At 39.1% G+C, this 25871-nt stretch overlaps 3 protein-coding genes across 18 annotated transcripts; 1 reads left to right on the plus strand and 2 right to left on the minus strand.

Moving 5' to 3' along the window:
* Positions 1 to 206: 206 nt before the first annotated feature.
* spryd7b (SPRY domain containing 7b) lies at positions 207 to 11339 on the plus strand. 2 transcript variants are annotated; one of them, XM_081368907.1, is made up of 5 exons: positions 207 to 526; positions 8485 to 8601; positions 9210 to 9376; positions 9502 to 9604; positions 9922 to 11339. In XM_081368907.1, the coding sequence occupies exons 1-5, from the start codon at positions 517 to 519 to the stop codon at positions 10017 to 10019; spliced, it is 495 nt and encodes a 164-aa protein (XP_081225033.1). In that variant the 5' UTR covers positions 207 to 516; the 3' UTR covers positions 10020 to 11339. The 2 variants fall into 2 exon arrangements, with proteins under 2 accessions (XP_081225033.1, XP_081225034.1); XM_081368908.1 differs by lacking the exon at positions 207 to 526 and adding an exon at positions 7955 to 8078.
* Positions 3128 to 9045, minus strand: trim13 (tripartite motif containing 13). Of its 4 annotated transcripts, none has more exons than XM_081368903.1 (3): positions 8940 to 9045; positions 8434 to 8610; positions 3128 to 5807 (listed from the first exon to the last, which is right to left on the minus strand). In XM_081368903.1, exons 2-3 carry the CDS (start codon positions 8455 to 8457, stop codon positions 4587 to 4589), a joined length of 1245 nt encoding a protein of 414 aa, XP_081225029.1. In that variant the 5' UTR covers positions 8458 to 8610; positions 8940 to 9045; the 3' UTR covers positions 3128 to 4586. The 4 variants fall into 4 exon arrangements, with proteins under 4 accessions (XP_081225029.1, XP_081225030.1, XP_081225032.1 ...); XM_081368904.1 differs by having other exon boundaries at positions 8767 to 9017; XM_081368906.1 differs by lacking the exons at positions 8434 to 8610; positions 8940 to 9045 and adding an exon at positions 6661 to 7006 and having other exon boundaries at positions 3134 to 5807.
* Positions 11340 to 13480: 2141 nt separating the features above from the next.
* Positions 13481 to 24533, minus strand: LOC308692324 (uncharacterized protein). Of its 12 annotated transcripts, none has more exons than XM_081368240.1 (21): positions 24307 to 24533; positions 24079 to 24183; positions 23619 to 23752; positions 23497 to 23537; positions 23275 to 23366; positions 23021 to 23043; positions 22872 to 22906; positions 22571 to 22644; positions 22335 to 22363; positions 22172 to 22206; positions 21929 to 22005; positions 20525 to 20547; positions 20384 to 20436; positions 20176 to 20261; positions 17634 to 17666; positions 17423 to 17454; positions 17315 to 17346; positions 15641 to 15731; positions 15074 to 15553; positions 14467 to 14538; positions 13481 to 14281 (listed from the first exon to the last, which is right to left on the minus strand). In XM_081368240.1, exons 1-15 carry the CDS (start codon positions 24457 to 24459, stop codon positions 17643 to 17645), a joined length of 984 nt encoding a protein of 327 aa, XP_081224366.1. In that variant the 5' UTR covers positions 24460 to 24533; the 3' UTR covers positions 13481 to 14281; positions 14467 to 14538; positions 15074 to 15553; positions 15641 to 15731; positions 17315 to 17346; positions 17423 to 17454; positions 17634 to 17642. The 12 variants fall into 12 exon arrangements, with proteins under 12 accessions (XP_081224366.1, XP_081224359.1, XP_081224358.1 ...); XM_081368233.1 differs by having other exon boundaries at positions 22571 to 22614; positions 24307 to 24528; XM_081368232.1 differs by lacking the exon at positions 17634 to 17666 and having other exon boundaries at positions 22172 to 22203.
* Between the last annotated feature and the right edge of the window lie 1338 nt (positions 24534 to 25871).

Genomic DNA, 25871 nt, shown 5'->3' on the forward strand with positions numbered 1-25871 from the left:
GAGTCCTGGAATACCTCAAGCCCTGCTGAGAGAAAGAGAGAGAGGGAGGAGAGGAGTCACTCGCTCTGATTCTGGCAGTGCTTGGTCATGTTGCCGAGGGTGTGAGTGCGTGATTGAGAGAGAGAGGAACCCTCTCTAGGTGATGGTGTAGCAGCACAGAATGGTTTGTGGTGATACAGAGATGCAGGCCGTGATGTGCTGCAGCATCAATTCCTGGGACCTACGCAGCAGAAGGAGAGATTACATGTGTGTGAATGCGTGTGCGTGTGTTGTCTTGCTTTAGCAGCATGTAAATATTGGAGTTACTCTTTGGCCAATGCCTCCAATATTGCTCGTGCTGCTGAAGCAAGAAGTCACCAAGCAGCATATGCACGTCATCTTTTTTTATCACAGCTACCAGGGCCTAGCCGGTGCAGGTATGGCTGACTCACAGGTACAGAAATACCATCATGGACTGAATCATCAATCCAACATAGAGAAGTCAGGAGGACACTCGGCCTCACCGGAGTGAACCGAATGGTCAAAGGTAAAGATAGATGCAGAGTTTAGTTTTCTTTGGAAAGCGAGTTAAGTAGCTTTTTTTTAATCAATGTTGCTTTTTTCCCCTTTATAATGTTCATGCAAAAACATGTTTTAATGTTTACATTGTTTGTTTTCCTTTATGTAAAATATGTATCCTTTTTTTTTTTTGTTTCAATCGTCTGTTTTTTCTTCATTAAATATTCCAATTTTATTTTCCTAAACGTGGTTGCATTTTTTTTTGTATTAATGCAAACAAATATTAAAATTAAAAAAAGGAAAAAACTGACCTGTGAATACTCATTTTGACGTGCACCGTTTGTCGATATCTGTTTAGCTTTTGTTTTTAACTTTTTCACAGGGAACGCAACTGTTGTCAAATGAGATTTTTTTTTTTTTTTTTTTTTTTTTGGTCGCTTTTCTGCTCTGATGTGTTTGAAACACATTGAATACTGTTGTAGAAATGTGTGTTTTATGTTTCTGGTGGATGAACCCTAGGCGTGACGTGTATTCATGTTTCTTTTAAAGTAGCCTATTCCTCATTTCCGGTGACTACATTGAGCTAACAAAACTGACTCCAATAGCCTTTTTTTCCCCCGATAATAAGCAAGTTTTACTCATTTATGTGGATTATTCCGGAAGTTGCAATATACGAGATATTAACATGGAGGCAAATGTCTACAGTTTCGTGCTGGAGAGTTTACGCGTGCGTAGACCATCAATCTTATATAACATTAATATTAAAAAGCTTAACGCCCAACGAAATTTATTTGTGGGCAAGTCATTTTTCAGTATTCCCGATAGCTGAAAATGACATGTTTTATTTCGTGATGTTAACCGTACAGGTCGTTGATTATGTAACCTCACGTGACTGTGCCTATAGGCTATAAAACAATACAAAATGTTTATGACTTTTGTAAAATATTGTATAAAGGCATGTCACCCTGAAACAAATAAGAATGCAAAAGGCAGTATCTCGCAACGCAGCTCTCAAAATGTCATTGAAATAATTTCCGCCATTTTATGGAGAAAAAAAAACTATGAGCAGGATCAATTATGTAACCACGATTTGATCGTATCCTTACCATATCCTTGTATTTTGGTTAATGATCATCTATTTATTTATTAATTATTTTGCCGGGGTGAAAGTAGCCTATATAGGATAACTTTGGGGAGTTTTATAAGGAACCCCTTTATACGCAGAGATTCGCCTTTTTTGATCGCTGTCTGAGCGCTGCTTTTTCCTCTGATTTTATCACATCTTGTATCCTTGGCAATAAAGAAATGACTTTTTTTTTTTTTTTTTTTTTTGTTCAATTGACCAGCACTTACACCGTTGTTGCCTTTAACTAGTAACACGACCACTTCTGACACATGTCGATTTAATCTTCTGACGCTTCGTTTTAGTCATATGATGCTTTTAGATCTGAACTAAAGATGGTCAGCACAGCTGTGATAATAGGAACAGTGCACAGTTTCATAGAGCTGATTTTAATCTATGGCAAAACACATTTTAACAATTTAATGGAAAAGTAAAAAAAAAAAAAAATGCAGCTTTTGCAGCTGTTTTTACAGTCTGGACGCAGCCTAGAATTGTCTTGAATTTTTTTTTTGTTAAACCAATCACGATTTGATTTGTAAGCGACGGATTTTATGAAATTTTCTACGTTTTTGAGTCAGATCCAAATTTCCTATGCGGTTTCCCGCGTGTAGCCTAGGCTACTCATTTATTTTTTTACTTATTATTCTATGTTTTATGCACGGAGAAGTCCTCTTATAAGATGTTCTCATATAGCATGGCCGTTAGAAATTATATTTAATTTGGATCTTTTATTTAATTTCTCCGCCAAAGAATAGGCTACACGTTTTTTTTTTTTCTTAATTTTAATTGTGATTAGACTGGTTTTACATGACCTGAATAGATTACAGTTACTGGTCAACGTGTGTTTAGAAGGACCAAGGAAAAAAAAAGTCCGTCTATTTTTCAAGTAGGCTAGGCTATGTGAGTGTGTTTATGTCGGAGCGACTTGGTCCAGATAAATAATGTATAACTCGACATTTTCTGTGCATACAATGCAGATCGTCACGCTTTAATTCTATAGACAAATGAATGAGACTGAAGTCTCAAATCCTATTACGGTCCTTTCGAGTGCCTTAAATGTTAGATGCAGTAAAAACATTTTTTTGGGGGGTTAAAATATGTAATTTTAATAAAAATACAGCATGTAGGCCTATTTCATTTATGTTGCTTTCCCGACAACCATGGCACTTCTCTGGAGTTTTGAGACATAACTAACTAACCTAATTGGTGATGTTCCCTGTTGCTGTATCATTTTTTCATCATACAAGGTTGCTTTATTTAAACATTTAAACGGTGTAGCCTATGTATGAACTCGTGTGTGTTTCAGGTCTTTTTGTAAACGTAGACGTATCATGTGCGTAGAAATAAAGTTATTTGCTGCAAAGAAAGTTACAAAACTAATATATTTTGCTATAGGCTATGGACACAGTTGGGCTTCAAATAGCCTAGTCATTGCCGACGTAGGCATTGCCATTCATTTCATTTGACAAAATTTAAAGAGAAATAAGCATAATACTAGAACTAAATAGTGTATATACATATGACGGGAAATTTATTTGGATATATCCCTATAACAATTTTCAAAGAAAAACAGCAACATACAAAGTATTTTTCAGTGCAGAGTCAGTTCCTTAAAGAGACGAGTATTGACCGAATTTAACAATTAAATTATTAGAAACATTAAACACAGGAAGACAAAACGTTTAAAGCAAAAAGAAATGGCACTTATAATATTGAAGTTACTGGTGCAAGAGAGGTAAGCTATGCGATAGAGTGGGGATGGTGTCATTATTATTAAGACACAATGGTTCATTCACTAAAAAGAAAGAAAATAGAAGAATTGAAATTATATAACACATGGCGCCATTTCAGAGTGAGCTTCCTATTTGTCGGCAATGCATTCTGTATGGCTGCAGAAAATGTAGATTATATTTATTCATAAATTCGTTGTTATTTAATTTTCTCTTAGTTATGTAAGGTTGTATTTGGTAAAGTAGGTTAAAGTAGGTAATTTCACTTTTCATCCCCAATTCGCCTGGCAACAGTCGGCTAAATATATGTTCGGTGACGTGCGAAGGGCTCCAGCGGTGACGTCATATCAGAACAGTCGTCCGAGAATCTCTCAGGATTCCTCCTTAAACAGTGGGGAAAAGGGGATGCCTTCAATTTTTTTCCCCTAAACAGTCCTGACTTTGTGTTAAATTTTGCACATCACATGCCTCTCTTGGGTGACATTGTAAACATTAAAGACATTGATGAGCTCTGGTCCTAGTATATAAAAGGAAAAAGAAAAGCAAAAGCAACCAAAAAACGTAGCTTATACATTCCATTAGCTATATGTCCAAGTAGATTTTTGTTTCAGCACTATAGTGATTTCAAATTGTTCTCATGATGCCATGCTATCGCAATAATGAGTTAAACCAACAACAAAACAAACATATAGCAGGATACAAGTTCATTCTAAGTAAACATTGTAAATGAATCACTGAAGAACTGAAATCCTGTCCTGGTGTGAGTCTGACATTGTTACGTAACGTTTAACCTTGAGTATCCAAATAACTCGCACAGAGAAGATAAATGATTTCAATGCACTTTCGGAATAAGTGTTCCTCTTCTTTAGTTAACTTCCAAAACGGTATAATTTATGCAATCAATCTGTCTGCTTGTATTCGAGGTGAACTTGTGGAGATGAACTATTCAGCTCTATATAAATGAAGTGAATAGGGAATTTTTTTAAATGTAAGATTCGGGAATATTGTTAGTAGCCTATACCACGATCCATCCACACTTGTTTTTCCATTTAAAACCAACAGACAAAATAAGTGCAATTTTATAGCACACAAATCCTAGTTATGTTTTTTTTTTTTTTTTTTTTTTACAAATTCAAATACAGACACGAACTAAATCAAATCTACGGGATACAGGCCTACTCTAGGTTGGCACAATGTAGTACATAAAAAAGTACCTAAGGAATGGAGTTATAAAATCAGCTGATGAAATCAGATGTCGTGTTTATCAGGTCCAAGATACAGTTCCGACACATCTCAGTTATTAGTGTGCAGATCTCAGCCGCTTCTGTCCAGCAGAACCCGAGCCAGCGCACGATCTCTCCAGGACCGGGCAGAGAAAAGCCACTGAGTGCGACCACCTTATCCTGGAAGCTCAAAGCGAGACAGTCCGATGGGAGAAAGTTCAGCGCGGGGAGACACGCACATACAACCAGAACAACTCTCCACATCACACGGGAGAAGCGCGGAGCGGCAGCAGGGGGCAGCGAAGACAGGTACGCGCTGCTCTCGTAGGGGGCGCACAGCTTGTCCACTTCCCCAAGACGCACCCGGTCCCATTCTTTCAAATCGAAGCTCTGCAGGCCAAGCAAACCCACGTCCACGTCAGTCCGCGATGGCAGTGGCGTTCCCCGAATGACGCGCAGCTTTTCTCTGAAGTCCTGCATCTGCTGGAGGAAAGTGAGCGGGTCGGAGAGCGAACGGAAGGATTCGGCGATGTTGAGCGCGCGCCGCTGCTCCTCGAGCGCCGACCGCAGCTGGTTGATCTCGGGGTCAAAGGTCTGCATGACCGCGAGCTTCAGAGTCTCCAAGTCCGAGAGAATCTCGCTCCGTTTGTGGTCCAGCGTGCGCAGAAGTTTGTCAAAGTACTCTGAGACTCGATCCGCGTCCCGCGAGACCCTCTCCAGCGCTTTCTTCTTAGCTCCCTCTAACGATTCCAGGCACGAATGCACCTCCGCGCCCCTCCAGCCCTCCACGACGCGAAACAAGTCCTCAAATGCGAGCTTCTCGCGTTCGTACGCCTCCTCCAGCGCGCAAAACTTGTGTCCTTTATGATCACCTGTCGTGGCGCAAAACCCACAGATGAGCTTCAGATCTGTGGCGCAGAAGATATTGAGCGGCTGTCCGCTGTGAGCTCGGCAGAGAGACATCCTTGGCATCACTCGAATCCTGTTGTACTTCTCCACGATGCCACGCAATGAGTAATTGACTTGCAAGCTCGCGATGCCGTTGTGCACTGTTTCCTTTCGACAGGTCGGACATTTGAACGGGGGTCTCCAAGCAGGGCTCCGGTTACCGTCCAGGATGCCCTCGAGACACTTCTTGCAGAAGCTGTGAGAGCACGGTAGAACACGCGGGTCCTCGAAAAGACAGCAGCATATTGGGCATGTGAGGTCCTCCTCTAAGAGCTCCATCGTATCCTAAAGAGGAAAGAGACATCAATATGAAAGCTTGTCGGGGGCATGACACATCAATACAACTCTCATCATAGCAAGCTTCTCTCTCGTGGATCTCACACCGATTGTGAAGTCTAGAGCACTTAGTGCTGTCCAGTGTCATTTTTGACACCGTCTACATTACGCGCAATAAGCAAAGATATAGCATGCATACACACACACACACACACACACGAGTAGGCTTTTTTTTTTTTTGCATCGAAAAATGTTTTTATATTGCGAGAATGCGTTATGAATCTACAGTGAATAAATAATGGAACAGAACTAGCTTAAGTCAATATTTTACAGTGCGATTCTGTGAAGAGGCACAGCAGGTTAACCAAATATAGTAGTTCAGATTGCCTGATGATGAAGACTCCTGAGTGCACCAGTACTTCATTTTAATTGCCCGCGTGAGAACTTTCGTGCAGGAATATCCGAGGACCTGTCCAACAAACTTCAAGGAATTGATTTGGAAAACAAAATATCCCCGCCGTCGAGTTGTCAAAATGTTTCTCGGTAATGCCCGGGTCCGGTTGTCAAGGTATTACTGTTGTTGAGGCAGATTTTGCAGGCAGAAAGCACCAGCAATTGGACCAGAAGTGCACTAGCTGCATAGGCAGTGTAACGCAATCAGGGCTCTTGTTGCTGTGCAGACTTCGCCCTTTCCAATTGGGAAATTTTAACTAGTTCAGGTCAAGTCAGCATGGCCAGGCAATTCAAACTAATGCGCACAGACAGTTATTGAACAGTGAATCTAAAGTTAAACATTCCAATGCCACATTCAGCATAATATCCGCGTAGCAGTGTATTTGCAGACTCAGGTAGTTGAACACACGTTTCGTGCGGTGAGAAATAAATGCAGAGGATCCCTTCATTCTTGGATGGTGTTGTTGCGGGGGAGCGCTCACTCTCTCCTAGATCAGCGTTTTTTATACAGATTACGTCAATACTTGCGTTCCCCATCATCTACCCGCATAGACGCATAATTCATCTATTCAGTGAACTACAATAACTACGTGGTTTTCATTTACAACTAGTCGTGGTTAGACACTGATACAAACACAAACAACCAAAAAGCACGTCCGTATTTCCTGCCACAAGGATGATTCTTCACGCCACTTCGGTCGCATGTGCCCGTGCCATGTGTCAGGGTCTTGACGCATCGATAACCAATCGCTACCGAGTCACGTGTCAAAATATTTTGACCTCGATTTTTCTTCCCCTGTTTCCATGCCATCAGGAAGAGAACGGCGTCCGAGGCGCAGCGCTCATTGGTCGAATCAGGGATGAAAGCGCGTGCAATGACGTAATTGGCCACGAGAGGGCGAGAGTCTCAGAGAACCGCAGATTTGTCAAAGAAATAGGATAACGCTAGAAAGGCTTTTAAAATGGTTTTCATTTATTGTATATTAATTCGTTAATAAAACAAACCAAAATCCAGAAGGGGGGCACATACACTTAAAAAAGTAAACCATTTACCCCAATCCATTTCAATAATGTGACATGACGACGTGTTCTCAAAGCTTTTCTGGTCAGTTGGCTGTTTTGGTTGCACATTGCCTTGATTGTGATATTTACCTATCAAACAAATAATTTAAAGTATTCTAACAAATTAAGTATTATCTAACTCTTTGTTAGGTAGAATGTGGGATTTAATCTGGTGGAGTTTAGCGGTCAAAATAATAATTATCCAATTTGCCTCAGTGTGTATTTTAAATTCAGTGACTACTAGATTATTTGGATGTAAATTATTTACCAGACCGACGGTAAAGCGTCACGAGCTATCTGATACTTTTCTCTGCGCTGGGTCAGGATGGGGCATTTTCTGTCGTTTATGATTACTGCACAAGAATTTGTAAAAAAATAAAATAATAATAATGCTAATAATAAAAATAATATATACATTTCCATGCATCTGCTATAACTCAAATTAAAAATTGTTATTAGTGTAAAATCATTTAATAGTAAAACTGTTTTGAATGTGGTCCACTGAAGGACTCTTCAAGTAAGCGCCGCCTTGAGGTAGTTAACGAGAAAAACACCAGCCGTCGACAATGATTTTTCCATGAGATCCATTCTATCCTGAGAGCTCGTGCGCTCTTCAGTTTGACATGTGTAACTGCACTTCCGGTGATCTCAGCGCTAGAATGGCTGCAGTTTTTACGTGTTGTTTGGGCTGCTGCGGGGATGGCGGGCCGGGTCACGCTCCCCTCAAAGATATGCCCACCGTGCAGCTAGACACGCATCACATGGGTAAGAGGTCATTTCCAATGCTCAGCGGGGTCACAAAAAGTCACCAAATTCATTTTAACACGAAGAGATGTATCAAGCTAACAGATAATGCTATATCTTAAAAACAAAGGTTAGAACACAAAATAACCATTGCCATCACTGTTTTTAAACAAACAGTGTGTTTTCGTTCGTAATAATATCTAATCAATTATGTCAAGTAGTCCTAACTACTCTGGATCAGATGTTAGTTGCTAGTATACAGCTGACAGATCCAGTGTCTGTTTTGATTGGATTTCAATTGAGTGAATCCAGGAAGTGAGGTTCAATTCAGACTCGTTTTTTGACGATATCACTGAAAACGTTTTGAAATACATACCTTGTACTGTAGCAGTGTGGGCATGAGAGTTTGCTCGGCCTTTTTTCCCAGGGACGGATGTGGTCATAGTGAAAAGTGGGAGGCGGATCTGTGGAACTGGAGCCTGCCTCGCCAACGCCCCTCTACACCAGAACAAGAGCTATTTTGAGTTCAAGATCCAGTCCACGGGTGAGTGCCCTTTTGTGAGAAATGAAGCATGTTTCAGCTAATCAGGTTTTTAATATTTTGCTAATTATTGTGCAAATACTGTAATAACTTGTAGCTGTCAGACAGATGTATTTGTCTGAAAGTAGCTATGAAGTGGATTCTGAAAAATAAAATAAAATTGTTTACCTTTATAAGTGAGCAAGATTTCACCTTAATATGAAAAGGTAATTTATGTAATACCACATATGTCAAAAATGTCACCAAATTCAAAAGAAAAACATATTTGCATAAATAAAACTAACCTACTGGGACCCTTAGATTTGTTTTGCATTGTGACATTAATTTTAGTACAGTTTTACCTCCAAAATCTCTGTATTATTGGTCTTTATATGGGTATGTATAGCTTAAGAGAGGGTTTCTCAAACTCGGTCCGCTGCCCTGCACAGTTTAGCTCCAACCCTGATCAAACACACCTGAGCAAGCTAATCAATGTCTTCAGGATCACTAGAAACTCACAGCTAGGTGTGTTTGATCAGGGTTGGAGCTAAACTGTGCAGGACAGTGGCCCTCCAGGACCGAGTTTGAGAAACCCTGTGGGCTATGAACTTTTGCTGATGTTTGCGATGCAGGTGTTTGGGGGATTGGTGTGGCCACTCAGAAGGTGAATTTGAACCAGGTGCCACTGGGTCAAGACAGCCACAGTTTGGTACTCAGACATGATGGCTCCATATACCACAACAATGAGGAGAAGAACCGTTTACCTGCCAACAGCCTCCCTCAGGAGGGGGATATAGTGGTACATTTTTACTTCTTTTTGTGTGTTGGTTACATTCTAGATTGTGATAAATAGCTAAATTGTGGAATGCTACTACTGTAGAAGACATATTGCTCGTGGTCGTAAGTGTGTGTGTCTGTTTTTAGGGCCTGACCTATGATCATGTGGAACTGAACCTGTACTTAAATGGAAAGAGCATGCACTGTCCGGCCTCAGGTATTCGAGGGACTGTGTTCCCCATAGTTTATGGTGAGTTGTGTATTGTTTCTTTATCAATGACAGATACAAGACATCATAACTTTTGCTATATCTGCACATTTTTTTAGATTATTTGGAGCAAGTTGGAGCAAGTTGATTTATTTGGTGGCCATTTTGGTGAGGGATTGAAAGATGTCACCTACCACCCTCAGATTTTAAAACTGCCATAGTAGCTTCAAGGGATGAGAAAAATAGATTTTTCATGATTTATGATCTGCTGTTTGCAGAGACGAGCTGTCATGAAATGTTTTTGCCGTTCATATGATGAACTAACATCATATTGATGTTTGTAATCTGTTCTCTCTCAGTGGATGACAGTGCCATCATAGACTGCCAGTTCAGTGATTTCTACCATACTCCACCTGAAGGCTTTGAAAAGATTCTGTTTGAACAGCAGATCTTTTGAATCGTCAGCTACGTGTGCAGACACACAGTGTGAAGTTGAACTGTGTGTGTGGCAGTACGTGCTTATATTCTCTTTCAATGTTGCTTCTGCCTTTGCTGTTACTACTGCTGCTCTTGTCCATTTGGAAGTCAAAACACTTTATTTCTGTGTGTGTGTGTGTGTGTGTGTGTGTGTGTGTGTGTGTGTGTGTGTGTGTGTGTGTGTGTGTACACGCACAAATGAGAGTGAATCTACAACCCAGACAACGCTTTACATAAGCACTGAAGACACTTACTGATATCTACTTTCTGTTGTGGGCGATATTGATAAACTGAGCTTATACTTTTATTTAATGACAATGCAAATTAATTAGCAGCTGAACAGCTTTTTGTTCTTATTTTGTATGTTTATTTAATTTGATTTATGTAGAAATTGACTTTCTCTATCTACACATATCAGCTTTCTTGAATGAACCAATTGTATTTGCACTAGTTATGTGTGGTTGGAAATCAAAACAAACCTCTCTTGTTAAAATATATGATTAGAAACAGTTCGATAGGTTTTTGATGTGTCTGTTACTGTCATTTGCCTTTCATCTGAACGAGGCACGTGTGTGTTTTCTTCATATTGATAGATTGCTAACAATAGCAATTTTCAATATTTTCCAGAGTGTATTTTATCACTTTACCTCTATGATCTCTATTGCACTTAATATTAAATAAGTGACTTTGGCTGGACAGGCTCCAGAGTGCTAAATAACCTCTAAAATGTTTAAGACTTGCATGAATCTGTTTAACATGGCCAGTTTTGATGCATTAGCATATATCTTACCAAAACCCTTCAAATGTGTTATACTGAAGATTCACCAAAACATTTATTTTTGCCTCAGATGTATTTTTTTTGACCCCAGTTAATCTAATATTCACAGCAACATTAATGACAAATATTAACAAAATGTAGCTGGTTACAGCAGAAATGTTATTCTACCAGAGAATGTTATCTACTCATAACACTAAACCACTCGTAATCACACATTAATGTTATTCAAAAAATGAACGTGATCAAAATGGCCGTGCAGTTACCCAAAGGCAATGTGCTTTTCAGAAAAAGGTTCTCTGAAAACGTTGTGTCCTGTAATAATCTTTTTTGGTCCCAAACAAAGCTTGAATTCTCTCTGTACACTGTGTCTTATGGTACATTCCACAAGTGCTGTATTTAATAAAATTAAGTATTCTGTGTCTGAGTCATAGTGTGAAATGAGGACAGTCACCTATGACCATGTAAAATGTCAACATACCAAGCACGTCTGCAAAAATAAAGTGTTTTATTTAGCTAAAATTGAAAATGCGTCTCTAGATCTTTCATTGTTTACTGTAGGAATAATGTGGGTTAGTTGTAACTATTATGTGTGTGTGTGTATATAATAAAAAATAGCCCCTTTAAAGGAATAGTTCACTTTAAAATGAAAATTCTGTCATCATATACTCACTCATCATTATGTTGTTTCAAACCTGTATGCATTTCTTTCTTCTGCTGAACACAAAGGAAGATATTTAGAAGAATGTCAGTAACCAGACAGTTTCTGGGTCCCATTGACTTTCATAGTATATTTTTTTCCTACTATGGAAGTGAATGGGACCCAGAAACCGTGTGGTTACTGACATTCTTCTAAATATCTTCCTTTCTGTTCAGCAGAAGACATAAATTCATACAGGTTTGAAACAACATGAGGGTGAGTATATGATGACAGAATTTTCATTTTAAAGTGAACTATTCCTTTAAGTTTGATGTGTTTTACTCATATGCTACACTGCCATTTAGCATCATCCAGTAATATTATACCTAACAGGGATGAGTGAGTAACTCTTCGTAAACCCCCCAGAGCAGACGCTTTTTATTGTTCCTATTGTCTTGATTTCTCAGCTGGTCTTGACATTAGTAATGACAGACAGGAGGGGGTTCAGTGAACATTTTAAAAAAGACTTTTAAAGCTGTTGAGATGAGTGTCTGCTGCCACCTAGTGTCTATATGGATTTTTTGGGAATGAAGTGTTCCTCTTATAAAGCTACAGACGAGCAGACGCAGGTAAAGTCTCACTTCCAAAGTCAAAACACTCAAGACAAAATAGAAACAGCGTATCTGTGTACAACAGACAAATACTGCACACTCCTCTTTAAAAGTGTCAAAAGCCATGTTTTAAAATACAGTGCAGGAACCGTGAAGAACGTTTCTTACTGTCAGAGGTGGACAATAACAAGGTACATGTACTTAGTAGGCTACTGTACTTAAGTTCACTTTTTGAGTATCTGTACTGTACTTGAATAGGCCTATTATTTTTTCTGGAAACTTTTTAATTTAACTTCACTACATTTCAAAGACAAATATCGTACTTTTTACTCCACTACATTTCATTCAAGGTTTTTGAGTAGAAAGTAATAACGTTAGTCTGGGGATGATCTTGGTTGCAGGGGTTGCATTTTGGTTGAAAATGAAAGTCGGGTTGACGTCAACATTCAACATCGGATAGACGTTGGATTTAGGTTGATGTCAGAACCCGACTGATGTTGGTTTCTGACGTCAACCTGATTTTAATTTTCAACGTTGGGTTTGGTCTTCTAAATTGTGTCATTGTTTTGGAGCACACTAGCTAATAGATAACAGTAAGGCTAACATATTCATACTAAAAGTCAAAAAACTTTAAATACGGCACTATTTGAGGGAACAGCCATTTGGGTGTCCGAAACCATTGTGGACATTATTGAGTGCACTTATTCAATATCACATTCAATCCCACTACTGGAACTGTGTTCTAGAAAATTTGATATGGACATGATTGGGTAGGTAGGCAGGCATAGATTCAGAGGCATAAGGTAGGCTACAGTAAGTATTATAAACAACAATAATAAAACAATGCATAAACATTTATTTTTACTTTTGATACTTAAGTTCTTTTAAAAACGAGTACTTCTGTACTTTTACTTGAGTAAAAGTACAGAAGTACTCGTTTTTAAAAGAACTTAAGTATCAAAAGTAAAAATAAATGTTTATGCATTGTTTTATTATTGTGGACTAAGAACACAACTTCCTTACTTGAGTGAAAGATACTACTGGTCAAATATTACTGGTCAAATATTACTTTGTTACAAGTAAAAGTGTAAAGACCGATTTTTACTTTTGATACTTAAGTTCTTTTAAAAACGAGTACTTCTGTACTTTTACTTGAGTAAAAATCGGTCTTTACACTTTTACTTGTAACAAAGTAATATTTGACCAGTAATATTTGACCAGTAGTATCTGTACTTTCACTCAAGTAAGGAAGTTGTGTTCTTAGTCCACCTCTGCTTACTGTATGCACTTGCTTTGTTTATTTACAGACCTGCAAACTCACAAGAGGTGAAAAAGGTTCACATTTTTGTGATTTTAACATGTAAACAAAGCATTATTGTGCACTGACAACAAAATAATGGGAAAAGACATTGTTTGCTTTAAGTAAAAAAAAGTATCATTTATTGACAGACAGGGAATTGACACAAATTTCACCATTGGATTTGCTTTCTTTCGTTTCACAAGCTTGCGATTCAATTTCGATTCGCTTAACTTCAATTCAATATTGATTAATTTGGGGGTCTGTCAGGTACAGTACATGGCAAATTTACTCAAAGAAAAAATATCTCTCAACTAATGCTGAAAACTATACAGGGAACCCCAGTTGGTACATCATATAATATATTTTTAATGACAGGATTTAGTTTTTTTAATAAACATTTAAATGGTGGCTACTCTTTTTGAAACCTTTATTTTGATGAGTGTACAGTCTCACTCCAGTCTATGGGAAATTAGCTCATTTTCAATTCTTGTGAGGTTTATTGTTCTTGCAAAAAAACAACAACATATATTCACATAAATTCTGATTCAAAACGCTGAATTTCACCAAAAAGCGATAACATCAAAATGATATATCAGGTATATTTCACGAGATTTCTGCCATTGATGTAAACATTTAAAAACAAACTAAACCAAAGAATAGATTTTTGTAAACACACCGTATGAACAGTGGCATCACTTGAGTATAAAAAAAGGTATAAACCACTGACTGCTTGAAGCAGCTTTGTTGTATTATATCATATTATCATTTAAAAGTAGGCCAAAAAAACAACAACTGAATAAGACATTAATACTACTATAGAGTAGATGATTATATTATTATATTAAACCCAGTACAGCTCTGGCATCCCTCAGTGCTGCTTTTTTCCTCTGCAAATCCCGTTCCTGCTCCTCCAACTCTGGAAACACAAAAGACAATGCCATCTCATGAAGCAATGCTATTTGAGTCCCCACAATAATTTTACTTTATGTGTGATTCATTACAAGGCACTCAATGAGATTATAATTACATTCAAACTTGCTATTACACGGTTTCAATAATATAAAACTTTAGATTTAAGTGGTTATGAATGAAATGCCGTACCTTGTTTCAGCTGAGTAATAATGCAAGGTAGATGTCCAGATGCCTCCAGTACTTTGAGAGCAACATCATAGTCTGTGAAACAGTTGTATAAAGAAAAAAAAAAAATCAACATTTTATCAGTTTTATAAAGGGTTAAAAACATACAGGGGTATTTTAGGTTCAAGCTGAGACATAATGTTGATCCACACACAAAATTTGAATTGTCCCTCCTTTTCTAAAAACAAACAAAAAAAACACATCATGGCTAAGATGAGACACCTGGAAGTGAATGTGACTGATTTTTGGAAAATCTCAAAGCAAAAATGTGGAGCTTAACATTTTTTAAAAAGCACTTAATTCTTCTGTTAAAACTTCATTAATTGAGCTCTAAAGTTGTTTTCATTTCAACCTGTCGCTCACATGAGATCGCAGCAAAAACTTGTGGCTAAACTATTGAAATTAATGTTTTAATGTCTGTGAATGACCATGTTCACTTGCAGATGTTTACTTTCTTTTAAAAGGAGTTACAAGTGAAACTGAATGCGTGTGATAATGCCATAAATACTGTCGACTGAGTTTAACTTAACTAATATTCCACAAAACCGGTCTGAATCAAGGCTGTTCTCACCCTGGTGGCTGGCTTCCTGTGATTGTACTCTTTCTCCCAAGCTTCCCAGATGAGACACAAGCTCTGAGAAGATTTCTTCAGTCCACCCGGCCTGATTGCATCTAGTCCAGAATATGGCGGCATTGGACTGGGTGCTTCCTGTGCGGTTTACATCACAAGCATCTGATGTAGTGGCCCGATCTAGTGATGTAGACACCCCAGCCGGAGAAGAAGGTTCTGGTAGCTCCTCAATGTTGAAGTCTGACCTTGAATGCTGAGGTGACCCTGGTTGACCTGAGGGACCTTCACTGTCATGGTGCCGTTCTGGCGTGGAGTCAGCAGTACCTGGTGAGACTGTGTCAGTGGTTGGAGCTCTGGGCGCCGGAGAGGTTCTACTTGTGGATGGGGTTTCCTCATGTTCAGGGGCTGCGACAAACCCAGGTGAGGTGCAAACAGCCTCTGGGGCAGCACTGACAGGTGAACCAAGTTCTAGACTGTACTCTGAAATACAGAGAGAATCTATTGCCACACAGATTCGCGCCTCATTGAAATGACAGCAGCAAGACAACAGAAGAGAGATAAACGCACCTGATTCTGCTGAGGGTCCCGAGTCTACAATAACGTTAAATGGAACAGTGGTATGATACATTTGTGATGATAACAAACTCTGAGAATCTTCCTGAGAGAGAGAGAGAGAGAGAGAGAGAGAGAGAGAGAGAGAGAGAGAGAGAGAGAGAGAGAGAGAGAGAGAGAGAGAGAGAGAGAGAGAGAGAAAGTAACACTGTAAGCAATCACACTGTTAAAGGAACACGCCACCGTTTTTTCATATTAAACTATGTTATTCCCTTAACTAAGACGAGTTGATACATATCTCTCTCATCTCAGTGCGTGCACTCAATCGCTCTGGCGCGCGGCGGAATAGCATTTGGGAGCACTTCGACTCGGCGCAGTAAAAAGTCACGTTGGTTCTAATGACAGAAGTGAGAGGGAGAGGATTTTTCAGGAGTGATGATATTACTGCGCCGAGTCGAAGTGCTCCCAAGTGATATTCCGCCATACATTATAGTTATCCTTTTTACCCGCTTAGAAAAGCGCCACGTTTTATTTTGTGTCACCATACTTGGTTGTGTAACTGTATTTAAATAGGGAAACCGTGGAGGTGTTTGGTCGCTTCTAGCTTCATCTCTGTTTGGATCCTAATGAATGAACTGGGCTAAGCTAAGTGCTATCAAAGTGTCGCCGCGCGCCAGAGCGATTGAGTGCACGCACTGAGACGAGAGAGGTATGTATCAACTCGTCTTAGTTAAGGGAATAACATAGTTTAATATGAAAAAACGGTGGAGTGTTCCTTTAATTAATGCAGGCTATGAGAATAGTGACTGAGTATAGTGGTGAGTATGATACGCTGTTCATAAGTTTGTGGTCAGTAAGACATATTTTTAAAGAAATGAATACTTTCAGCAAGGATTTATTTAAATTGATCAAAAGTGACAATAAAGACATAATGTTACAAAAGATTTCTATTTCAAAAACATGCTGTTCTTTTGAACATTCTATTCCTAAAATCCTGAAAAAATGTAGCATGGTTTCCACAAAAATATTAAGCAGTTTTCAACACTTGTTTATCAAGCACCCAATCAGCATATTAGAATAATTTCTGAAAGGATCATGTGACGCTGAAGACTGGAGTAATGGCTGCTGAAAATGCAAAGGATTAAATTTACAATTAATAGCAAATAGTTATTTTATAATATTTTACAATAATGCAGTTTTTACTATATTTTTGATCAAATAAATGCACCCAAGAGGTTGAGCATAAGAGACTTGTTTCAAAAACATTAAATGAATCTTACCAACCCCAAACTTCTGAACAGTAGTATAACTGTACTGCAGTATGATGGATTTGCCATATCGAACATACTACATTTTATATGGTATTATTGGATGTATGTTTAAAGTTTGGGAGTTATTGTTCTGAGCTTTTCATTTCACAGGGAAAAATTAATTGTGGGGACAAATGTAAAAAAATATTTGTCACTTTTGGTGGCAATTTTGCCTGAAAGCTCAGGTCAATATGTTACTTTGCACTCAATGTTCAGTGCTGGCCTGATGGGTTTGTTACAACCCCGGACTATGGAGAAGTTTTCCAAAAAGGTATGGGGACATGTTTTGGACATGAAAATATCAGTAAATACAACTGCAAAACGCAGGCTTGTTTACGGTGTGATGTGAGTATGATGTATTCTGTACAGATGGACTCACCGAGTCAATGTCAGTGTCATCGTCGTCCACTCCTGAAAAAAATTAGATGTTTCTTTACAATAAGGAATGATAAATAATATTTTTAATTAAAAACATAAGCAGTTGTACCTGTGGTTGACGGGTTGATTTTTTTACAGGGCCTGCAGACAAAGTGAATTTTTGGAGGTTTCCCCTACATAACTTTACTATATTAAGTTTTTGATAAAATACCATGGTAAACTGTGGTAACCTTGCATTTGTCCTGCTTTCAAACAAATACAAACTGGTTACAGGGTTGAGAAGCATGTTGCCTATTGTAAATTCTGAACACAAAGCATACCTTGTATTTTCAGGCACAGTGAACAGAGAAACACTTTATTGCTACAATGTTATTGATACTGATACTGAAACTGAATTGTATGCACTCATCATGGTGTGATGCAAATAATATCTTAAAGGGGTCATCGGATGCAAAATTCACTTTCATATGGTGTTGCATATAAATGTGTCTTTGCAGTGTGTGGACACAACCACCATACAATGAAAAAAATCCATTCACTCCTTTTTTTAAATCCTCAAAAAGTCTAAACACTCAATCAATAATCAATAATCAATAATAAAAAAAATCAATAATCAGGCCGTTTGGATTTTCTGAGCACTATGATGTCATAATGCTTATGCTCTGCCCACGACCACTGACGGACTGTGCCGTATTAGCATATTTCCGCCCTCAGCCATTCGACACTAGCCTGGTAATGCCAAACTCTGCTACTTCGCTTTGCTTCGTAGAGAGAGTCTGGAGTTCCGTAATAGAAAAACGTTTTCTTTACCGCCTGGGGGCGCTAGTCTGAAGCTTAAAATCATTGGTTACCCGTAAGCCAATCACATAACGTTTTGTTATGCCGAGTGTTATGCGCATGCTCAGCCGCATCTAACTTCCACTGTAAACACATGTATGATGCGAAAACAAAACCATCGAGCGAAATACCGGAGTGAACATGGCTGTGAACGACTATGTGAGGTAAATCTATGCATCCACGGTACAATCAGCGTCTACGTCACGGCTCTCAGCCCGCCCTCTGTTCGTTGATTGGCCGGCTGTTTTCAGGCCGGAGGAAAACGGAAAGCTATGACGCGGTCTCAGACTGAGTACAGAAGCGAAATGAAATTGAGCGGAAGTACAAAGTCTGACATAGTCAGGCTAATTCGACACCCCCCATGGAAGAGAGGGGTGGGGTGAGCAGTTGCTCATTATCATTTAAAGAGACATGCACTGTAAACAGTAGCCTGGGTGCCAGCCCGAACCCCACCCACAACATTTTTGGTCGGGAAGTTCGGTCTGGACTCGATCCGTTGAGGAGTAATTATGCTCGGCTCCCAGAAGGAAGAGCCAATCAAATTGCCAGGGCGGGCTTTAATCGATGATGGACAGATGATATGCGGTTACGTAATCACCCACGTCATCAAATAGCGCTTGGGTTGAATTGGTCTTCAACAAAAGATGACTGCAGCTGGAGAATTAAGATGTTTAGATTCCGCTATCACGTCTGTTATAAAAGAAAACGACAGCGCATTAATTTTAAAAGACGAACAGAGCATATTCTGTTCGGTGGTAGGCAGATTGAGGCTTCGTGAAACAATGAAACAGTTGAAGCAAATGTGCCATATTGTGTCGAGGCTTCGAAACAATCCGACACCCGTCTCAACGGGCGACACTTGCAGGTGCTGATCTGAAACAACCTTGACGAGCCATTAAAAATGTGTTTTTTTATTATTGTATTTTTCTAATATGTGAAGCTTGTAACCTGTAGGCTCCTCATTGTGCATAATGTTATTTTGGTCAGTATTAGTCAGTATTTTGGTCAATATTAATAAAAAAAAAATCAAGCCACAATGTCTCACTTTTTTTATAGATTTTTATTAAAAAATATTAATTTCTCTGCTGTGGAAGGACTTAGGCTAATTCTTTTTTTAAAGATAATTTCTCCAGCCTTTGACAAACTCCTCTCACAAAAACCCACGAGGTCAAGATGCGTTGACTTCACTTTTATACAGATGTGCGAGTGTATGGTCTGTTCCCGACCCTGTTATATAAAACTTTGATATATCCTTTTATTGAAACGGGTGCTTTTCTGTGCTTTTACTTTCACTTTTGCCGCAGAGACCCTTTTATGTCCTATAAATGTGTCGTATTTTTGATAATCCGCGCAGATTTCAGCTGATGATTCTGTTTAAAGTTATTAATAACAAATCATGAATGAAAGAGAACTTTTTTTTTTCCTGGTTCGGTTAAGACACGCCTCATAATCAAAGCTCTATGGAGCAGTATCAGACTCACATTCTGCCTATATGAATATGAGTATGACGAAGTCAGGCTACTGAAACAGCTCACTGTGAACAAAGCTGTTTTTGAGGAGGTAAAAATGGTGTTGTTTTACACAACCATTGAGGAATTGTAACCAAAGTATATTACAAACTTTACATGAACACCCTAAAGAATCATACCAACTTGTGGAAAATGGGCATCCGATGACCTCTTTAAAGGAATTGTTCATCCAAAAATGAAAATTCTATATGACTTTCTTCTCTTGTACAAAAGAAAATATTTTGACAAATGACAAATTTTTGTCCATATTAAAAGTCAAGTCACCTTCATTTATATAGCGCTTTTAACAGATTGTGGTCCACTCATAACAAAAGTCAATGGGGTCCAGTCATACAGGATTTGAACAACATAGGGATGAGTACATGATGACAGAATTTTCATCTTTTGATGAACGGTCTCTTTAAATTTGGTCTAGCAGTTTCAGTGAAGTTTAATATGAAACTTTGGTGCATATAGACAAATATCAAACAGTGAGATTTTACGATTCAAGACTCACATTGGGCTGTTTTGGAAGCACAGACTCCTCCAGATCTGACACTACAGGAACTACTACAGGGTCGGTGCCGGTGGGACTTTCATCATCTAAATAGAGACATATTATTCAAATTGTTATGATTTTAATAACTTGTTTATTCAGGCCAATAAATATCTATAATTCGTATTCTCTCAACACAGAGAAATAAAATAAAATAAACCTTAAACACCTGAGTATTCAAGGAATTTCACTACTCTGGGCGTGAAGGGCACTTCTGGAAACCTAAAAGAAACCAAACACAAGATAATCACAACAACTCTGTGATTACTAACTGGACATTATTCTGTAATTAAAAGTTTATACTACTTACCATGTTGGTGAATCGGATTCGCTCTGTTATTAAATAAAAGAAAAGAAAATGACAGAAAATAAGAATAAGCTATACATTTATGTTAGCTGTCTGTCTATTTGTGACTCATGTAACTCAAATCAAATTCGCGTTTTTTGTTGTGTCGGCACGGACACGGACACCGGCACTGACACCGACACGGACACCGACACGGACACCGGCACAGGCATGGACACTGGCACGGACACCGGCACTGACACCGACACGGACACCGACACGGACACCGGCACAGGCATGGACACTGGCACGGACACCGGCATGGACACGACACGGACACCAGCACGGATACCGGCTTAGGCATGGACATGGAGAAGGACACTGGCACGGACACGGACAAGGACACCGGCACAGACAAAGACACCAACACGGACACCGGCACAGACAAAGACACCAACACGGACACGGACAAGGACAACGGCACAGACAAAGACACCAACACGGACACCGGCACGGACAAGGACATGACACTGGAACGGACACCAGCACCAGAACGGACACTGGCATGGGAATGACCACCGGAACGGACACCGGCACGAACACGCACAGCGGAACGGAAAAGGACACGACACCGGCACGGACACTGAAAAGGACAACGGCACGGACACTGTCACCAGCACAGACAAAAAAACGTGAATTTGACTCGGTTACATGAGACTCACCAACAGCGGTTACACAAACAAAACTAGACAAGATACAATGTAAACATGAGGGCTATATATACACCAAGACTAATGACTAACAAGAAACATCTGTGAACAATCAAGCAACGATCAACCAATAAGAATATGAAGTGTGTGTGTGGTTCAGGTAAACTCTATGTCAGGGATAGACAACTCCAGTCCTGGAGGGCCACTGTCCTGCAGAGTTTAGCTTCAGCCCTGATAAAAACTCACCTGCCTGTATCTATTTAGTAATCCTGAAAACACTGATTGCCTTGTTCAGGTGTGTTTAATTAGGGTTGGAGCTAAACTCTGCAGGACAGTGGCCCTCCAGGACCGGAGTTGTCTATCCCTGCTCTATGTTATGGAGACAAAATGTCCCCACAATGATGGCAGTATCCAAAATTGTTGTGCGGGACACGAGGAAAACAGCTAATAAATCAGACTAAGTGAATTAAAAATGCAAGTTTTAAGTGATGGGTGGGTTTAGGAGTAAGGTTAAGGGATATAATATATTGTTTGTACAGTATAAAAAGCATTGTATCTATGGAATGTCCCCATAAAACACAAAAACGTGTGTGTGTGTGTATGTGTGTGTGTGTGTGTGTGTGTGTGTGTGTGTGTGTGTGTGTGTGTGTGTGTGTGTGTGTGTGTGTGTGTGTGTGTGTGTGTGTGTGTGTGTGTGTGTGTAAGAGAGAGAACTGACCCCGCGATGCAATTCTCCTGGATTGTCTGCTGATCCACAAGCCTTCTGATCAGATGTTAAGCCCCCATTTAATGAACCTAACAAACACATAGAAGCATTTAATACTAGAACATCAACTGTACCGATAAGCCACTGTGATATCAGCATCATAACAATCAGCTCATGAAAATAGTGAAATTATGTTTATTTACAGTAAGAAATGAAAAATGATCCTTTACTTTCACACATAGTATTCAATTGTACCTGTAACTGATGGACAGAGTTCTTCACTTGGCCTACTAATAGACAGAGAAACTTGTTAAAGAAACACGTAAACAAGAAATGTGTCAGTACAGTAGATGATAGTACTAATCACATTATAATTATTTATTTATGTAGATTAATGGGTGAATAGAGGTCAACATACCCTTTACTTTTAGGGTCAGGAGTTGACTGCTATTGAAAGAGAACAGAGAGCAATTACTACAACATTACTTACAACTACTGTAATGTTACAAGACTCTGAACCATTTCAGTGCTGCAAACAAGAGTTGTGAATTTGCAGTCTGAATTAAATGTTTACAAGATGATGTGTATTTAGAGATATTCACATGATGCACACAGACACAGATTAAACAGCCAAATTATATCATGAAAACTCACATTGTGCTGTTTTGGAGGTGTACACTCTTCTACATCTGACTCTACTGGAGCAAACACGTGATCAACGTCATTCTCTATGATAAATAAACATCATAATAGTCCAATTTTATTAATGTTTTACATTTAAATTACAATATCTGTCATCAACATGCCAAAAACAAGTTATTATTCTCATGTTGATGAATAAACAGATGTGATGAACTGTGAATAAACACTCTACTACTCTGAACTGAATTGGGTAATCGAGTACTAGTAAACTGTAATTACAAATACCAGACTCTAAAAACTCTTACTGACTTACTTTTCTTCTTTCGGGACAAACTCGCTTCTGACGACCTGATAGAGCGCAAGCACAAGATCATCAGTAGTATTCACATTGCGATTATTAATTTGACAATGTTCAGTAATTAAACCAGTTCAGATGAGGAGCATAACACAATGCACACTTACCCTGTAGATGAATTAGATCCACTCTGTTATTAAATGAAGAAAAAGAAAAATCACATCTACACTTTCACATTGAAGCCAAAATGAATGTGCCACTCATGTCTTTATTTTAGTATTGTGCAGTGAAGGTTTAAGTTGGACAGTAATGTGGTTAGGCAAAAGTCAATGTGCGAGTTTATAAAGAGGAAATATGTGCTGTAAGTGTGTGTGTGTGTGTGTGTGTGTGTGTGTGTGTGTGTGTGTGTGTGTGTGCTGACCCTGTTAGGCCTTGGTCCATGACTGTCTGCCAATCTTCGTCTCTTAGAGCCACAGAGACCAGACGTTGAGGCCTCTTGCAAACTTACTGAACCTAATAAACAAAAATAAACAGAAAATATGAACCTAATAAACAGAAAATATGAGTATTTCACTAAATAAAGTTACTGCTTACATATTTGCATCAGATACAAATAGAATTGCAAAAAAAATTAAACACTTACTTGTTTCTTTCAGGTCTGGATCATGTAATTCACAGTACAGTCTAAAAAGAAAGATTGGTTCATCTAATTTTACTACATTGTCATTATGAAGACATCTAAAACAACATATTCTTTTGTCTTACATATATCTGCCTTCAGTATAGTCTTCAATGGCTCTGGCACGGGCCTCTATGGCGCAGGGATAATGGTACGAGTGCTTACAACGCTTTACATCACATCCTGCTGTAGCTCCCCTTTTCTTGCAGTGGTGGCAAAACTAAAAAATAATGACACAGAAATGATGCATCAGCAGAGAAACAACACCAGAATATGATGGTCACATTTTAAAACATTTTCTTTTAAAGCACATTTTAAAACATAAAATATGCAGAACAATACAAATTACATGTATTGTACATAATCTTGTCATGTTCAATTACTTTTGGGATATAACAAAATGCTCCTAACTACAATCATTTTAAGCTATGTAAAGTGTTGCACAAAGTTTTGAGAAAAATGTCATCCTGTTAAGATAAATTATGAATTTTCGAGGTAGCGGAAGTGTGTTCGTGCTTGTGCATTTGTTTCTGCAGGTATACGCACCAGTTTATTTCCTCTCCGCCGCTCATTCCTTACATCTTCTACTGCAAATCCAAACAGGTCGTCATAGGTGGGCGAGTGCTGGCAGTAGATCCCTGATGCAAACAACTGAGGACACAATAAACACATGCACGCGTCCAGTCTTTTGGAAAACCCCTTAACAAAAAATATGACCGACGATAAGCCTTACATTTCTGTACGGTTTACAATATGAAAACAAAGACTACTTACCAAACAGTTCTGGTGTGCAGAGATGTTCTCTTTGGATGAGAGAGGACCGGTGATTTCGTTTTCGTCTGATTTCTCGCACAATACACAAATAATTTTGCACGGTGATCGATATTGATCCGATCCCATCTTGAGCTCTGCGGGAAATATTGACATTCAAAGACGACTCGTGGTTTTATCGGACTGTTTCCTCCAGTAAGCCTTAAGTTTCGGTTTCGGTTCTCTGCGTCGAAGGCGGGTCACATCGTCGTCATCTTCGGCAAGCATGAAACCACTCGACTTCTCGAACAGACAGAAATCCATAGCAGAAATCTCGACTATAGTTTTGATTTGTTGTTGTCATAGTCTCCCCGGATTCTCAGCTGAGGCCTTAGTCAAATCACGGAACAAATTAAAATCTATTAACTGGTAATTAAAATAGCCCCACAACATCACATAGCCTTCACCATACCTAGAGATTGGCATGGAGTACTTTCCATAAGATCATCTCTCAATGCAAATCAAACTAGCTATTAGGCTAACTGAAATAAAACCATGCCAATCTCTAGGTATGGTGAAGGCTATGTGATGATGTGGGGCTATTTTAATTCCAAAGGCCAAGGGAACTTTATCAGGATGCATAGTATCCTAAAAAAAAAAAAACTTAAAAATAAAAATCTGCCTGCCTCCATGGGAATTTAACATAGGGGTGTCCAAACTTATGCACCCTGTATTTTAAGGAAGAACATTTATTTATTTACGATACATTATTCATTCACAAAGAAAATTTGTGTCCTTAAAGGTTGGATTTTTCGTAATTTTTTAAATTAAGGCATTAAGTTCAGTTTCCAAAAGATGATTTTTTATTCCTCTTTTTAGTCAACTTTAGTATGGGTGTCTAAACGTATGCATAGCACTGTATGTGAAGACTGATGCAAAAGGTAAGTGCCATCTGAAATTTTGTATATACAGTGGTTAAAGTGGGATTTGGCAGGTGGAGGGAGCCCTCAAATTTTGTGTAGGTGCAACAGTGAAAAATTACTAGGGCTGACTTCTAATAGTCGAGGATTCGACGATTCGATTCGGAGAGGTCTGATTCGACTATGAACCTCATAGTCGAATAGCCTAACGTATTTTCCGCACTATAAGGCGCACTTAAAAGCCTTTAATTTTTTCAAAAAACGACAGTGCGCCTTATAATCCGGAGCGCCTTTATGGATCTGGCGCCATATGTTAATGTCTGTAAAACAACCGCTGACTTAACCCTTGTTTAAACTTTCGCCTGGCACCGGAGCGCGAGCCTCCGCTGACTGCGCGCGCAACTCCTCAAACAGACGAGGCATTTATACTTGACGCAACTGTTTTGTTTTAGACTGAACACCAGACCATACAACTGATTTAGACGCGCAAACTGGGTGCCGGTGTGATGATGAGATGTACTAATATCCGTCTGCTCGGGCAGATTCGGGTCAAAGTCGTGCATCTTCGGATGCGGAGGCGCGCGCGTTGTTAGCCGAATCTGCCCGAGCAGACGGATATTAGTTTTTTATTACCTTCGCGCCATAGCTTCGCGCTCAGGCGGACGCGTC

The sequence above is a fragment of the Scardinius erythrophthalmus genome (genome assembly GCF_964197995.2).
Source record: "Scardinius erythrophthalmus genome assembly, chromosome: 6".
Classification (NCBI taxonomy): Eukaryota; Metazoa; Chordata; class Actinopteri; order Cypriniformes; family Leuciscidae; genus Scardinius; species Scardinius erythrophthalmus.

Bases quoted from the DNA above. Each gene is read 5' to 3' on its own strand.
- spryd7b (XM_081368908.1), top strand. From the start codon at position 7,973: ATGGCTGCAGTTTTTACGTGTTGTTTGGGCTGCTGCGGGGATGGCGGG. The intron at 8,079-8,484 runs GTAAGAGGTCAT...CTTTTTTCCCAG, and splicing joins GCTAGACACGCATCACATGG to GGACGGATGTGGTCATAGTG. The intron at 8,602-9,209 runs GTGAGTGCCCTT...TTTGCGATGCAG, and splicing joins GTTCAAGATCCAGTCCACGG to GTGTTTGGGGGATTGGTGTG.
- trim13 (XM_081368903.1), bottom strand. From the start codon at position 8,457: ATGCCCACACTGCTACAGTACAAG. The intron at 5,808-8,433 runs GTATGTATTTCA...TTTCCTCTTTAG, and splicing joins CCACACTGCTACAGTACAAG to GATACGATGGAGCTCTTAGA.
- LOC308692324 (XM_081368231.1), bottom strand. From the start codon at position 24,459: ATGTCAATATTTCCCGCAGAGCTCAAGATGGGATCGGATCAATATCGA. The intron at 22,645-22,871 runs GTAAGTCAGTAA...TATTTATCATAG, and splicing joins TTTGTCCCGAAAGAAGAAAA to AGAATGACGTTGATCACGTG. The intron at 22,006-22,171 runs GTACAATTGAAT...TGTGTTTGTTAG, and splicing joins ACTCTGTCCATCAGTTACAG to GTTCATTAAATGGGGGCTTA.